Below are 13,848 nucleotides of genomic sequence, written 5' to 3'. Positions count from 1 at the left end.
TCCAGGGGCCCTTGTTAGATGAGGATAGCACCTGGGTTCCCAAATTTTTTTTTTTTAAGATTTATTTATTTATTTAATTCCCCCCCTCCCCCCGGTTGTCTGTTCTCTGTGTCTTTTTGCCGCGTCTTGTTTCTTTGTCCGCTTCTGTTGTCGTCAGCAGCACGGGAGTGTGGGCGGCGCCATTCCTGGGCAGGCTGCACTTTCTTTTGCACTGGGCGGCTCTCGTTATGGATGCACTTCTTGCGCGTGGGACTCCCCTAGGCGGGGGACACCCCTGCGTGGCGCGGCACTCCTTGCGCGCATCAGCACTGCGCATGGGCCAGCTCCACACGGGTCAAGGAGGCCCGGGGTTTGAACCGCGGACCTCCCATGTGGTAGACCGACGCCCTAACCACTGGGCCAAGTCCGTTTCCCATGGGTTCCCAAATTTGAGAACCTACTTGATTCAGTATCTTATTTCACAGTCAAGGACACTAAGGCTCAACTATCCAAACAGATTTGCCTAGTGAGCTACAACTAGAATTGAAACACTTTTGATGCTATATTAGCCTCCCAAAGGGGTACTGATGCAAAATACCAGAAATCTGTTGACTTTTATAAAGGGTATTTATTTGGGGTAAAGGCTTACAGTTACAAGGCCCTAAAGAGTCAAACTCAAGGTTATTTTCTCACTAAAGCCAGTTTCCATGTGTTGAAGCAAGATGGTCGTGGACCTCTCCTGGTCTCTTGGCTCATTTCTCCCCGAGGCCCCAAGATCAAACATGACAGAGCTCACTGTTATGTTATCTGTTTGACCCTTCTTTCTGTCAAATGGCAGGAACAAAATTACAAAGTTGTTTCCTCTTCCGTGTGTCTTTTTGAGTGAGTGTCCATTTATATAGGCCCACCAAAGGAGCAGGGACTCAACCAGAGTCACGCCTTACTGATGTGGTTGAATCAAAGCCCTAATCTTAACAGGTAATTTAATCAAGGGCCCCTCGACTGAATCCAATATAATCAAAGGGTATCACAGCCAGAATAGATTCGTTTACAAACAATCTTTCTCTTTTGGGGATTAATAAATAACCTCAAACTGCCACAGATGCTTTTTAGGATTCATGACTTGGTCCCTTGAAGGCTAGCATATGAGGACCGAGCTCTGCATCACAATAGGGGATCCTTGGCACACAGATGAAGTCAACTTTTTCGATTCAAAGCTAAATGGATTGGGACTAATGCTTGATGCCTACAATTTAAGGCTCAATATCATGAACTGCCTTGACATCTGTTAAAATCAAGAGCACCTCAAATGGCTTAACTGTGAGTTCCCTTGCCCACTCTGCTCCCCTAGTCCTTATCGTGGGAACCAAATGCAGTTCCTCCTGATCCCTGAATTCCCTGACAGTCCATAGAATTATTCAAACAAGCCAATCACATCCTCCCACAGGAACCACTGGGCACCCTTTCCTTCTGCTACTACAAAGTTAGCTCTCATGTGACCCTGTTCAGCCATCCCAATAAGCCTAGGGGGGGAAACCCTCCCGGTCAATGGGGCAAAGAGGAGGTAATTAAAACAATCCCTTTGTTCCTGACTTTTCACTGCTAAGGGCTGGTTCTAAGGAGTGAGTTGGTCTAAGTGCCTCCACTTAGAATAAACCCAACTATCTACTTCAAGGGATTGTAGTGAGACTAACAGGAGATGGTGGAAGGCTTCACGGAGGAAGTGGTCACCAAATTTTGTCCTGAGGAGCAAAGAGATGGGTGGTGTTACAGGCGGCCCAGGCTAAGGGAGAGAGTGGCTTTTGGGGGATTGAGAGGGAGTCTGCTATGGCCAGAGGAGGCTAAGGCCATCAGGAACCCTGTGTCCCAGGGTCTCGAGTGGCAGACTGGGAGTTTAACTCGGTCCCAAGAATAGGACATTTTATGCAGGTGATGGTTGGTTCTGTGTGCTTTTTTTTTAACTTCTTATTCTGGAATAATTTCAAATTTATAGGACAATAGCAAAAATAATACAAAACTGGGAAGCAGATTTGGCTCAAGTGAATCTACCAAATGGGAGGTCCTGGGTTCAGTTTCTGGTGCCTCCTAAAGAAGACAAGCAAGATAGCGAGCTGATGCCACGGGCCAGCGTGGTGAGCTGAAGCACCAAGATATGCAAAAAAGAGACAAAAGGAGGAAAACACAATGAGAGACAACAAAGGAGGAAGCAGAGGAGGCTCAAGCGATTAGGCACCTCCCTTCCACATGGGAGGTCCCGGGTTGGGTTCAGGTGCCTCCAAAAAGATGAGCACACAACGAGCAGGCATAAACAACAAGGGAGGTGGGGGTGGGGTGGAAATAAATAAATAAATAATAAATCTAAAAAAAAAACAAAAATAAATACAAAACCAATACAGAAAACTCCAATATATCTCCTACCCAGATACCCAGATTTCCCAACTTTTAACATTCTGACATTTATTATTTATTATTTCATTCTCTCTACCTAGCTATTATTTATCTATTTTTTAAACATTTGAGAGTAGTCTGCATACATCATGTTCCTGGAACACTGAATACTGCCATGTATATTTCTTCACCTAGAAAAATATATTAATTTATCCTGCAGGCTTTAAGTAAAGAGTGCTCTGGCCATCAGTGTCTTGGGAGCAGAGCCGAGGGCGCTGGCCAGGACCAGACAATCCTGATTCCAGCCTGTAAGATTTGGAGGAAAACTACTTCTCTGAGGTTCTGGTTCCTAAACTGGAACATGCAAAGGGCCAGAAGAGAGAAAGGCCTGAATAAGTCACTGCCCAGCCCTTCTTTACCAAAAACAAATCTCTTTCACACCAGGGCCGCTTTCGCTCCCACAGAAACCCTTTAAACTATGATTTAGTCCGGATGTAGCAGCCAGCCTTAGCCCGGACTGCTCGCGTCAGCGCAGTGGGCGCCGAGTGCGCCGGGCCGCTCAGACGCCGCCGGGGTTGCCTGGCAACCAGGTCGCCTGGCAACGGGCGAGCTCAGCCTGCTGGCGGGCGCCGGGAGACTGCGCGCGCGCCGAGGCAGGTGAGGCGGCGGCCGGACAGGGGCCCGGAGGACAAGGGGACGCCCCCAGACCCACCCAGTCCCTTCTCACGGGGCTCGCGCCCCCACACCACCAGGCGCGCTCGGTGCTCGGCGGCTTGGCTCCCGCAGCCCGCGCCCCCTAGAGGAGGCCCGCCCCTGTCCCCAGCGCCCTTCGTTCCCGGCAAGGGGATCCCCGGCTAGAAACGGTCGCGTCCCTCCCAGCCCGGCCCCTCTCTTCCCCTTGTCACCTGGTTCCTGCTCACCTCCTTTACTGGAGGAGATTCCCAGGGCTGCGGCCTGTCACCGTGACTAAACGCGCTATCAGCTACGATAATAATAATCACAGCGACACATCCCGAGCCCCAGGAGGGCCAGGTTCGTGTGTTAAGACGTAATATGACTTGCCACGGGGTTTGAACCCACATAGCCTGGGTCTGGAACCTCTTCTTACCTTTTGAAGCACACTGCCTAGAGCTACTCAGTGTGTGGAATAAAAATACATTGCCCTTTGATTGTGGCTGAAAAGGGTGGTCTAGGGATGTAAATGTCAGTTGAAAGAAAGCTGGAGAATAATCTAGGGCCTGAATAACACAGTGAACCCAGAGGTGGACGAGGATTGTGGTTAATAGTACACACGCAAGAATGTCCTTCTGTGCACTAGAACGGATCAGATGTACGTCACTAGTGCAGGGTGGTGGGAAGGTGGAGAAGCATGGGGAAAATACAATTAATGTAATCTGTGGACTATAGTTAACAGCGATAATATTCTTGCATCAATGCCAAACATGTACTGTGTTAATAATAGGGGGTATGGAAAAAATATGCCAAATGTACACTATGGACCCTAGTTAGTGGTGATAGTCTGATGATATTGTCTCATAGTCTATAATAAATGTTCCACAATGGTGTGGTGTGTTGGTGAAGGGTTGTATGAGAATTCTACACATGTGCATGATTGTTTTGTAAATTCACAACTTCTGTAATAAAATGCATATTTTAAAAAATCATCTTACAGTAAAAAAAATACTTGTCCTTTAACCTTGCTTGCTCTCAAACATTTCTTTTTGTCAGATGAGTGGGTCCACAATGGGTGAGTGAACTAGATATGGAGCTGCTATACTTAGCAGCTAGCTCCTTGACCTGAGCCTCAGTGTCCTCATCTGTAAAATGGAGCTAATGCAAGTCTCCTTATGATGGGGTGGCTGAGTTAGACCCTAGATATTGCTGGTACACGATAACCACTAAATGTAGCCACCCCCTTAGTATTTGCTTGTTCCTTTCGGTGTCTTTGAAGAACCAACCTGTGATATGAGTGGTTTCACCTGTTTTTAAGCACCTTTGCATATGTGGGAACTCCCGAGTTCCCACCCAGTCTGGGCCTTTCCTTACCTGTGCCACAACCTTGAATAAGTTCCTTCATTGCCTCAGTTTGCTCATCTGTAAAATGGAAGTAAACATACCCATCCTGCTGCCCTCAGAGGTAGTTTTGAAGATCCAGTGGGGAGTAGCTTCTGAATCACAGTACAAATGATGACAGCTTTGGGGTTCTTTCCACCAGTCTTCTCTGCAGAGCTTTGTTCTGAAAGCTGGGGAGTCGCCGTCTGCTGACATAGAACCATGGCCCATGCCCGAATCTCCAAGTACCTGCCCCCCGACATCAACCCCACCAAGGCAGCCATTGCCTATGGCTGTCGGGCCCTGCCCAAGCTGAACGAGGAGCTGCAGTCGGAGGACCTGCTGACGCGGCAGAAAGCCCTCATTGCCCTATGTGACCTCATGCATGACCCTGAGTACGTCTATGAGGCCATCAGCATAGGTGAGAACATCACAGCCCAGGTGGCCAGGACTGGGGTCCACATGGACAGACACAGAGCGGCTCGTGGTGGGGAGGGACTGAGACATCGCCCTGCCCAGCATCCCTCCTAGTGGGTCACCACTCGTGCTGACCACAACCCATGACCTCAACCAGCCGGCCAGCCACAGGTCCACCCACCAGCCCCGTGAATCTGTGTCATCCCCCAGGCTGTCACAAAAGACGGGCACAAGCCCTGCTGAAACCATGCATTGTGTCTGGGATGTGCCCGTGGTCTCCCACATCAATTAATTATCAATACGAGAGTCGAGAGGAGTTTGATGGCATGTCTGCCCCTTTCCCAGGGCTCCATATTCAGGTCAGGCATAAGGCGGGTGAACAGCTACTCCTCCCCTCCTCTCCGGCCTTATCTCAAAGGCTGGCTTAATTCCAGAGGAGGCAGTGGTCCCAACATGGGCCTTGAACACTGGGTGTAGTAAGCCTGACTAGAGGCCACAGCCCCACCGCCATCCTCCAGCTACCCTGCAAGGAAGAGAGCATCCTCAATCGGCAAGAAAACCAAGGTTCTGAGAAGGGGTGTGGGTCCCAGATTCCCAGATAAATAAATACAGCAGGATTTTTCTTTGCTAAATCTGGCAACCCTAGGTGTGCCCCACTTGGGGTCATGTGACTAGCCCGGACCAGATTGGGATTTTTTTTTTTTTTTTTTGAGGTACCAAGGCTGGGGATTGAACCTGGGACCTCATATATGGGAAGCCGGCCCTCAACCGAGTGAGCCACATTGGCTCCCCTGAGTTGGTTTTTTCATTTGTTTGCTTGATTGTTGGTTGGTTTTTCGGAGGCACTGGGAACCAAACCCGGGCCCTCATATGTGGGAAGCAGGCACTGAACTTTGAGCCACATCTGCTCCCTGGGGGGTTGGATTTGATCCCAGTTCTCTCCAAATGCAGAGGTCAATTTTTTAGCCCCATGGCGGACTGCGAGAGAAGGTACTGGTAGAAAGCATGCGGGGACTTGCACGCGGAGGGCAAGAGGAGGTGGTCTCTGGGTACAGGAGCCTTTCCAGCATGCAGAGTACCCTATTTGGTAACACAGAAATATGCGGTAACCGATGTGATTTGCCGCAAAGCTGCAGAGCCCCTAGTCCCTTCCTGTTGCCCAACATTAACGATTTGTGAGTCAATTTCCGAGACTGGCAAATGCTGAAAGGTCTCTCTGCCTCACAGGCTGCCTGGAGAGCCTGAAGGCTTTACTGAAGGACAGAGACAGCCTGGTCCGGATCAAGGCCACCGAGGTGCTTCACATCATGGCGACCCACAACGTGGGCAGGTGGGCCGCAGTCCCTGAAACCAGTCCCAGGCTTTAGAGCTGCGCTTCACCCCAGGGTTGGCATGCCCTAGAATGACCTTGAGTGTTCTGAATTTTCATCTGTGGCCCTGGTCTTTGGTGGAAGGTCCGTTTGCCCAGAACAGGGCTCTTGGTGGGGGTGGTTTGGGTTGCCTCTGTGGGAGCCTAATGGGACTCTCTGTTCCAGATCATTCATTCCCACTCCGAGTTTCACACTTTGAAGTTTCCATTAGTTTCCGAGAGCTGCTGTAACAAATTGTCCCACACTGGTGGCTCACAGCAACAGCAACTCATGCTCTCACTATTCTGGAACCTAGAAGTCCAAAGTCAAGTTGTCGGCAGGGCAACTGTCTGAGTTTGCCTCAGCTGCTTTCACAAGCATTCCACCCCTCTCCTGAGATGCCTTCCTTGTCTGTTTGCTCGTTGTTTGCACTTACTGTTTGCTTGTTGTTTGCCCATTGTTTTTGCTCCATGTCTGCTCATTGTCTGTTCATTGTTTGTCTTCTTTAGAAGGCACCGGAACCGAACCCGGACCTCCCATGTGGGAGGTGGGTGATCAGTTGCTCTCCCCTATCACAAGCATTTCATTGACTCATGGTTTCAGAGGCCAGAAGTCCAACCTCAAGATATGGGCAAGGCTTGCTTTCTTCCAGAAGGCCGTGGCATTCTGATACCAACTTGCCAGTGATTGGGATACCTTGACTTTCCCATCACATGACAATTTCCTCTCCTCTCTCTTCCTGATTTTCACTGACTTCCAGCTTCTTGCTCCTCCCAGTGGCTTTCTCTTAATAAAGTCTCTAGTAATGCAGATTAAGATCCACCCTCATTCAGTGGGGCCACACCTTACCCAAAAATAACATCTTCAGGAGGCCCTATTTACAATGGATTCACACCCACAGGAATGCGGCTTGGGGTGAAAAACATGTCTACATTGGGCTACATAATTCAACCTCCCCTCTGGAGCTTGCCTGCTAGTGTGGGAGGCAGAGGCTCTCCAGGTAAATGTGACCACATTTACAAAGTAATTGCAGAGTATGTGTGTGATGGAATCTGTGTGTGGGCTCTGATTGAGGATAATGGGGTACCATGTGCAGGGTAGTCAGGAAAGGGGGTTTCATTTCCTGTGGCTACCATAACAAAGTCCCATGATCTGGGCAGCTTAAAACGACAGAAATGCATTGTCTCAGTTCTGGAGACTGGAAGTCCAAAATCAAGGTGTTAGCACAGCCACACCCCTGTCAAGGAGCCTCTTCCAGCTTCCAGCTTCTGGGGTTGCCTGGCCTCCCTTGGTATTCCATGCAGCCACAGCATTTCAGCCTCTGCCACCATCATCCTGTGGCATTCTCCCCTTGTATGTCTGTGTCTCTTCTCTCCTTCTTATAAGGACACTGGTCATACTCCAGTATGACCACATCTTCATTTAACTAATTCCACCTGCAATAACCCTTTTTCCAAATAAGGAATGTAGCATCTTTTTGGGAGGATACAAAATCCAACGTATAGCAGAAGGCCTCAGCAAGTATGATTTTCTTCTTCCAGAACAAATTCAGAACACACCATAGGGCTGAGCCCTAACCAACGTGTCAGTAACACAATTTATTGGGCATTTCCTGTGTGCTGGGCACTGGGCTAAGGGTTTCACGTACAAGTTCTCATTTATCCCCAAAACCAGTCATGAGATGAGTACCGAAGCCCTCTTAGCAGATGTTCCTGGGCCCAGCAGTTGGTCAGTGCGGTGGTTTGGAGCTTTAGGTACCCTCAGAAAAACGTGTTCTTAAACCTAATCCATTCCCATGGGTGCGAACGAATTCTAAGTAGGAATTTTTGATAAAGTTATTTCAGTTAAGGTGTGGCCCACCTCAGTCAAGATGAGTCTTAATCCTATTACTGGAGTCCCTTATAAACAGAATAAAATTCAGTCAGATAAAGAGAGAAAGCCATGGAAAGGAAGAAGCTGAAATCCAGCAGAACCTGGCAAGAGAATGGAGAGGCCAGGAGAGGCCACCATGTGCACTGCCGTGTGACAGAGGAGCTGAGGACCAAGGATGGCTGGCATCCAGCCGCAGAGGGCCGGTCTTTGGGGGAAAAGCATGGCCTTGATGATGCTTTGATTTAGACTTTTTCCTGGCCTCACACCTATAAGCCATTAAATTCCCATTGTTTAAGCCAACGCTTTGCATGGCATATGCTTGAGCAAGCAAGGAAATGAAAACAAAGAAGTGGTTATAAAGCAGGCTTATAAAGCAGGGAAATGTGTGTGCAACATTTAGTTACATTTAAATAGTTCATTGAAACCTCCAAAGAGATGCTTGCTCCATCCTATCACTAGTCTTCACGTGGGACCCAGGCCTTGCCATGGCTATGGGCCCATTTGTTGGTGTTTCCTATAATCTTTTTTCCCTCAAACGCACCTATTTCATCATCTGATTTGCAGCTTTCACTTTAAAGCAGAATGAGAACTCAGAGACTTAATGAAGCAAGCTGCATGCCAAAACTTTCTAGAGGATTTTCCCAGCATCTCACTTTTTTTATTTTTTATTTTCGTAATTAATTTTTTTTAGGGAGGTACCAGAGATTGAACCCAGGGCCTTATACTCATACATGGGAAGCAGGCGCACAACCACTGAGCTGCATCTGCTCCCCAATGAGAGTTGGTTTTTTCATTTGTTTCTTTGTTTTTAGGAGGTACCAGGGATTGAACCTGGGACTTTGTATATGGGAAGCAGGCGCTCAACTACTTAAGCTACATCCACTCCCCTCTCATTTTTTTTAGAAACTCACTTTTGAGTCTTCCCCAAACCTTCAGCTTTGTTTTCACAGGGGGAGAGGGACCTTTTCACTCATCTAATTGGTTTACCTAATATTTTAATTAACTTACATAATTATAACAACAAGCATAGCAGGGACACATAGGTTTGGAGGCAAGACGCTGGCTGCTGCAAGCTCTCAACTTAGCTGGTGAGGTCACAAGGGGCTGCAGGGCAGAGCTCACTTCCCTGGAAGCACCCATCAGTGGGCACGTGCCTGGCAGATGGAGGAGCACCAGGAACTCAGCAGTTCAGTCCCGGGAGGTCCCTTATGAGCGTCTTCTGCCTCACCCCCATTTTACATATTATGGGTCTGAGGCTCAGAAGAGCGAAAAAGAAAATATCCAGGGGCACAAGGAGCCAGAGGCTGAGTCCCCAACCAGGAAGGGGCAGAGCTGTTTGATGGCAAGGGATCTCACAGTTCCACCGTGTTCCATAATGTTTTTTTTTTTTAAGATTTATTTATTTATTTAATTCCCCCCCCCCCCCGGTTTTCTGTTCTCTGTGTCTATTTGCTGCATCTTGTCTCTTTGTCCGCTTCTGTTGTCGTCAGCTACACGGGAAGTATGGGCAGCGCCATCCCTGGGCAGGCTGCACTTTCTTTCACGCTGGGCGGCTCTCCTTAGGGTGCACACCTTACGCGTGGGGCTCCCCTACGTGGGGGACACCCCTGAGTGGCACGGCACTCCTTGCGCGCATCAGCACTGCGCATGGGCCAGCTCCACATGGGTCAAGGAGGCCCGGGGTTTGAACCGCAGACCTCCCATGTGGTAGACGGATGCCCTAACCACTGGGCCAAGTCCGTTTTCCCCCGTGTTCCATAATGCGCTGTCCACTGAGCGTTGTCTTCTCTCTCCAAGCCAAAGGCATGCTGTCTGCTTTAGCTAGCATGAGATTCTGACTCCAGGAGAAGGGGAGGGAGCAATTGGCACTTCTTTGGTCCTCTCTGGACTTGAGAGTCCCCTGTCCTTAGTTATGTTTCGCCTACCTTCTCTCCCCTAGAGATGGCTTTCTAAACCACGGCATCATCATGGCCCTGTCCTTACTGCTGGACGACCCCCAGTCGCTCTGCCGGGAAAACATGCACCTTGCATTCAAGCACCTGGCACAGCTGCCTTCAGGTAGGCTTGGACCGGCTCAAGGATCTCTTGGGCCTTTTGGTTGACTTTTGGGCTTCTGTCCAGGTCAGATGTGTTCCGTGGTACAGATCAGGGTCCCTATTGCATTTGTAAGGTATAATGCAGGCCTGACCTGGAGCTGACTGCTCCTGCCAACTTGGTGCAGAGTCCAGGGTGGTGGCCACCTGCTGACTGCAGTGAGAGGGTGAGACTTGTGTCAGATGGCTACCTGCCTTCTCGTGGGATGCAACAAGCATTTTAAAATGGGGAACGAGTTCCAAGAGGCAGGACATGAGCTTTGAAGGTTGAAATTAAAGGTGGACAAACAGAATTCATAGCCTAGGAGTTGGACTAGATGTGTGCATATATTATACCTAAATAGTAAGAGGTTTATTGTAAAGAATTGGCTCACATAACCTTGGGAACTGGCAAATCTGTATTCCATAGGGCAGGCCACAATCTGGAAATTCTGATAAAGTGATGCTAAATAAAGGCTAACTTAGTCCAAATTTCCCAGTGGGAACCAACTGGTTGGAAATTCTGGCAAGAGCCAATGCTGAAGTTGAGTCCAAATTCATCTTCTGATTTCCAGAATCCTCAGTTCTGGCTTTTAACACCTCCAACTGATTGGTTAGGAAACTCCACACATTGCTGAGGGCAATATCCTTTGTTGATTGTAGATGCAATCAGCAGTAGATGCAATCAACTGATTATAGATGCAAGTCCTTTCTATGAAATATCCTTTCAGTAACAACCAGGCCAGTGCTTGCTTGACCAAACAATGGATACCATAACCTAGCCAAGTCCACACATGAAATTAACTACCACCTGGTCTTTTGAAAAAGACCACTCTCTCCCTGGCCCCATCCCGGACCAACAGAATCAGTCTCTGGAGGTGGGGCTCTGCAAACAGATTTCTTTTTTTTTTTTTTTTAAAGATTTATTTTTTTATTTTATTTAATTCCCCTCCCTTCCCCCGGTTGTCTGTTTTCTGTGTCTTTTTGCTGCATCTTGTTTCTTGTTTCTTTGTCTGCTTCTGTTGTCGACAGCGGCACGGGAAGTGTGGGCGGCGCCATTCCTGGGCAGGCTGCTCCCTCCTTCACGCTGGGCGGCTCTCCTTATGGGTGCACTCCTTGCGCGTGGGGCTCCCCTACGCGGGGGACACCCTGCGTGGCGCGGCACTCCTTGCGCGCATCAGCACTGCGCATGGCCAGCTCCACACGGGTCAAGGAGGCCCGGGTCTTGAACCGCGGGTCTCCCATGTGGTAGACGGACGCCCTAACCACTGGGCCAAAGTCCGTTTCCCTGCAAACAGATTTCTTAAATGCACCCTGGGAGATACTTAGGTGCTGCCAGAGTTGAAAGTCCCTCAGGTATTGGGGTGTCTCTGTGTAGGACCCGAGCTTGGCACCAAGCTAAGTGAATACCTGTGCTTGCCATGCAGGCACCTGAAGAGCAAGCAGGCATCACTTCCCCTCATTCTTGGGAGCTTTTTGTTCTCACCCAGGGTCCTTAAAATTATTGTGACTGATTGAAAACATTCTGAATCATACTGACACGCTGATAACAAACACAAGGTACCACCACCCAGCTTTCCCAAATCTTAACATTCCACCCTGGTTCATATTTGCTTGAGATTTTTGTTTAAAAGCATCACAGTTACAGGCAAATTTCCTCCCTCCCTCCCACCCTCGAGCCCAAATTTGGTGATTATATCCCTGATGCATGTCTTTAGATTTTACCACTTATTGTAATTATATAGAGATTTTATATAGCTAACTTGCTTTGTCTGTTTGAAAACCCAATATAAATGGATCATGCTGCATGTATCCTCCTCCTGGTTAAAAACTATAGGGTTATATTTTGGGGATGTCCCCATGCTGCGTCACAGAGCTCTGTTCCATTCATTTCAACTGTGGCACGGCCTTCGGTTGTTTGAACGTATCCCAATCCCCGGGGTGGAGGTGTGTCAGTGTTCCCACTCCTACACTGTGGAAGGACGGGTGGGTGGGCTTTCCCAGGCAGTTTTCCCGGTTAACGCAGAGAACACACGTCTTCAGCTTTGCTGGGGGTGCTGATGGCTGCCCAACTCTGTCCCCACCAGCTGGGAGGAGAACCCTCATTGCCTGCATCCTTGCCAATAGCCCAGCGGGTAAGAAGTGGGGTCTCACGGCCATATCACTCTGCTGCTCCCTGCGATGGATGAGATGGCGTGTCTCCCTTCCGTCCAGTGCCTCACTTCTTCTACTGAGTCATTTTCCACCTTTCATTCATTTGGGGGAATGTTTCATTTATCCTGGATGCCCTCTCTCACTGGTTACATACACTGCGGATTCCCTGTCCTGGCTGCTAGCCTGGCTCTTCACTTTGTTTATTTGCTTATATATTTATCAGTCCAGTGGCTTTTCATTCGAACGTCATTGTTCATTGATTTTTTCCTGTGCGTGTCGTGCTTTTGTGTTGCTGTCGTCGTTGCTGTTTAAGAGAGTCCACCTTCATCTCGAGCCCATGAGGCTATTCTGCGGCATTTTCTTCTTCTAAAAGTTTATTTAAGAGTTTTGCTTTTCATGTTAGGTGGTGACGTCACCTGGAGCAGATGTCTGTCTGTTTAGGGTGAGGACTTCTTGCCCACCCAGTACTGCCCTGATGGTTAATCTGGGTTCCAGTAGAATGAGCTCCCCCCCTCTCCTCTCTGCAGGCTTTTCTGTAATCCACAAGCACCAGGGACCCCGTGAGGAGCAGGGGTCCACATAACTGACCAGCTACACAGGCAGATGCCTCTTTTAGCGGGGAGGCAATAGTGGTGGTAGGTGGGGGAGGCCTTTACCACAGGATTTTCCAGGCCTGCTTTGGTCTGTGAAGCTTCCAGAATGAGGGAGGTGCAGCCAGGAGGAACAGACCTGGGGGGACAGGGAGGCAGGCCGTGTAGCATGCACCCCAGGAGGTCCATCCTGGGCACCCCTGCTGCTGGCTGGCCAGGGCGGCTGTGCCAGGTGTCCTGCTGGGCCTCTGGGTGTGCTCTGCTCTCACCTGCTCCCGCAGCTCGGCTCTATCCCCCACGGCATGGTGCTGTGCGGTTTACCCAGGGCAGCCCACTCCTGGAGCTCGGCTGGTGCTCAGCACGCACCAGCGGTCATTAGTAAGGTTTCTATCCTGGGCCACAGTGGAGGGCCTTCTGCACGTGGTACCCTCCTTCCCGGCAGGGTGCTGGGCATGTGGTTCGTAGCTCACACATGCAGGTTGTCTCGCAGGTTTTGTATTTTAAAGATCGTCTGTCAATTGCTTTCCAGCAACAGCCACCCACGTGCTTATCCATTCATCCGGCACCCACGTGTTGGTCATTTTCTCAGCCCCAGCCACAGGGCCTCCGTTTCTTCATCTGTATTGTGGGGTGTTTGTAAGGTCTTCCCACCCTCAACCCTCAGTCCCTGTCCCCTGCCCAGTCGTTTGCTGCAGGCAGTTTCTAATGCAGCCAGCAGGGAGCGCCAGAGGCCCACTGCTTGTTTGCCAGCGTCCGGCGGTTCCTTCTGGGCTCTTCTCATACCCCGGGGTGGGGCCGCCTCCAGTGAAGGGCAGCCAGGACTGAAGGGGCCAGGGCCATGCAAGGGGTGCCAGCCCAGGCTCCCCCTCAGTGGCCCAAGAGTGGTTGCCCAGGATGCTGGTGGATTCTCCATTTTCACTCGCCCCTCCTCTTAACCCCACGGGATAACGGGACTCCTCCGTGGCCAGGCACTCT

The 13,848-nt window shown here is 49.7% G+C and overlaps 1 protein-coding gene across 1 annotated transcript in view; it reads left to right on the top strand.

Annotated features, from left to right (window-relative positions):
• The first annotated feature begins 2,932 nt into the window (after nt 1-2,932).
• Nucleotides 2,933-13,848, top strand: part of RSPH14 (radial spoke head 14 homolog) — a 79,859-nt gene continuing 68,943 nt past the window's right edge. The window contains exons 1-4 of the mRNA XM_004467706.3: nt 2,933-3,024; nt 4,583-4,840; nt 6,064-6,166; nt 9,997-10,115. Of these exons, the coding sequence (XP_004467763.2) occupies nt 4,642-4,840; nt 6,064-6,166; nt 9,997-10,115 (421 nt within the window). The 5' untranslated portion in view covers nt 2,933-3,024; nt 4,583-4,641. The remainder of the gene's footprint in view (nt 3,025-4,582; nt 4,841-6,063; nt 6,167-9,996; nt 10,116-13,848) is intronic.

This window comes from Dasypus novemcinctus, chromosome 19 (genome assembly GCF_030445035.2).
Source record: "Dasypus novemcinctus isolate mDasNov1 chromosome 19, mDasNov1.1.hap2, whole genome shotgun sequence".
NCBI classification, from domain to species: domain Eukaryota; kingdom Metazoa; phylum Chordata; class Mammalia; order Cingulata; family Dasypodidae; genus Dasypus; species Dasypus novemcinctus.
The sequence above is the reverse complement of the archived record's forward strand: the minus strand, read 5'-3'. Positions and strand labels throughout refer to the sequence as shown.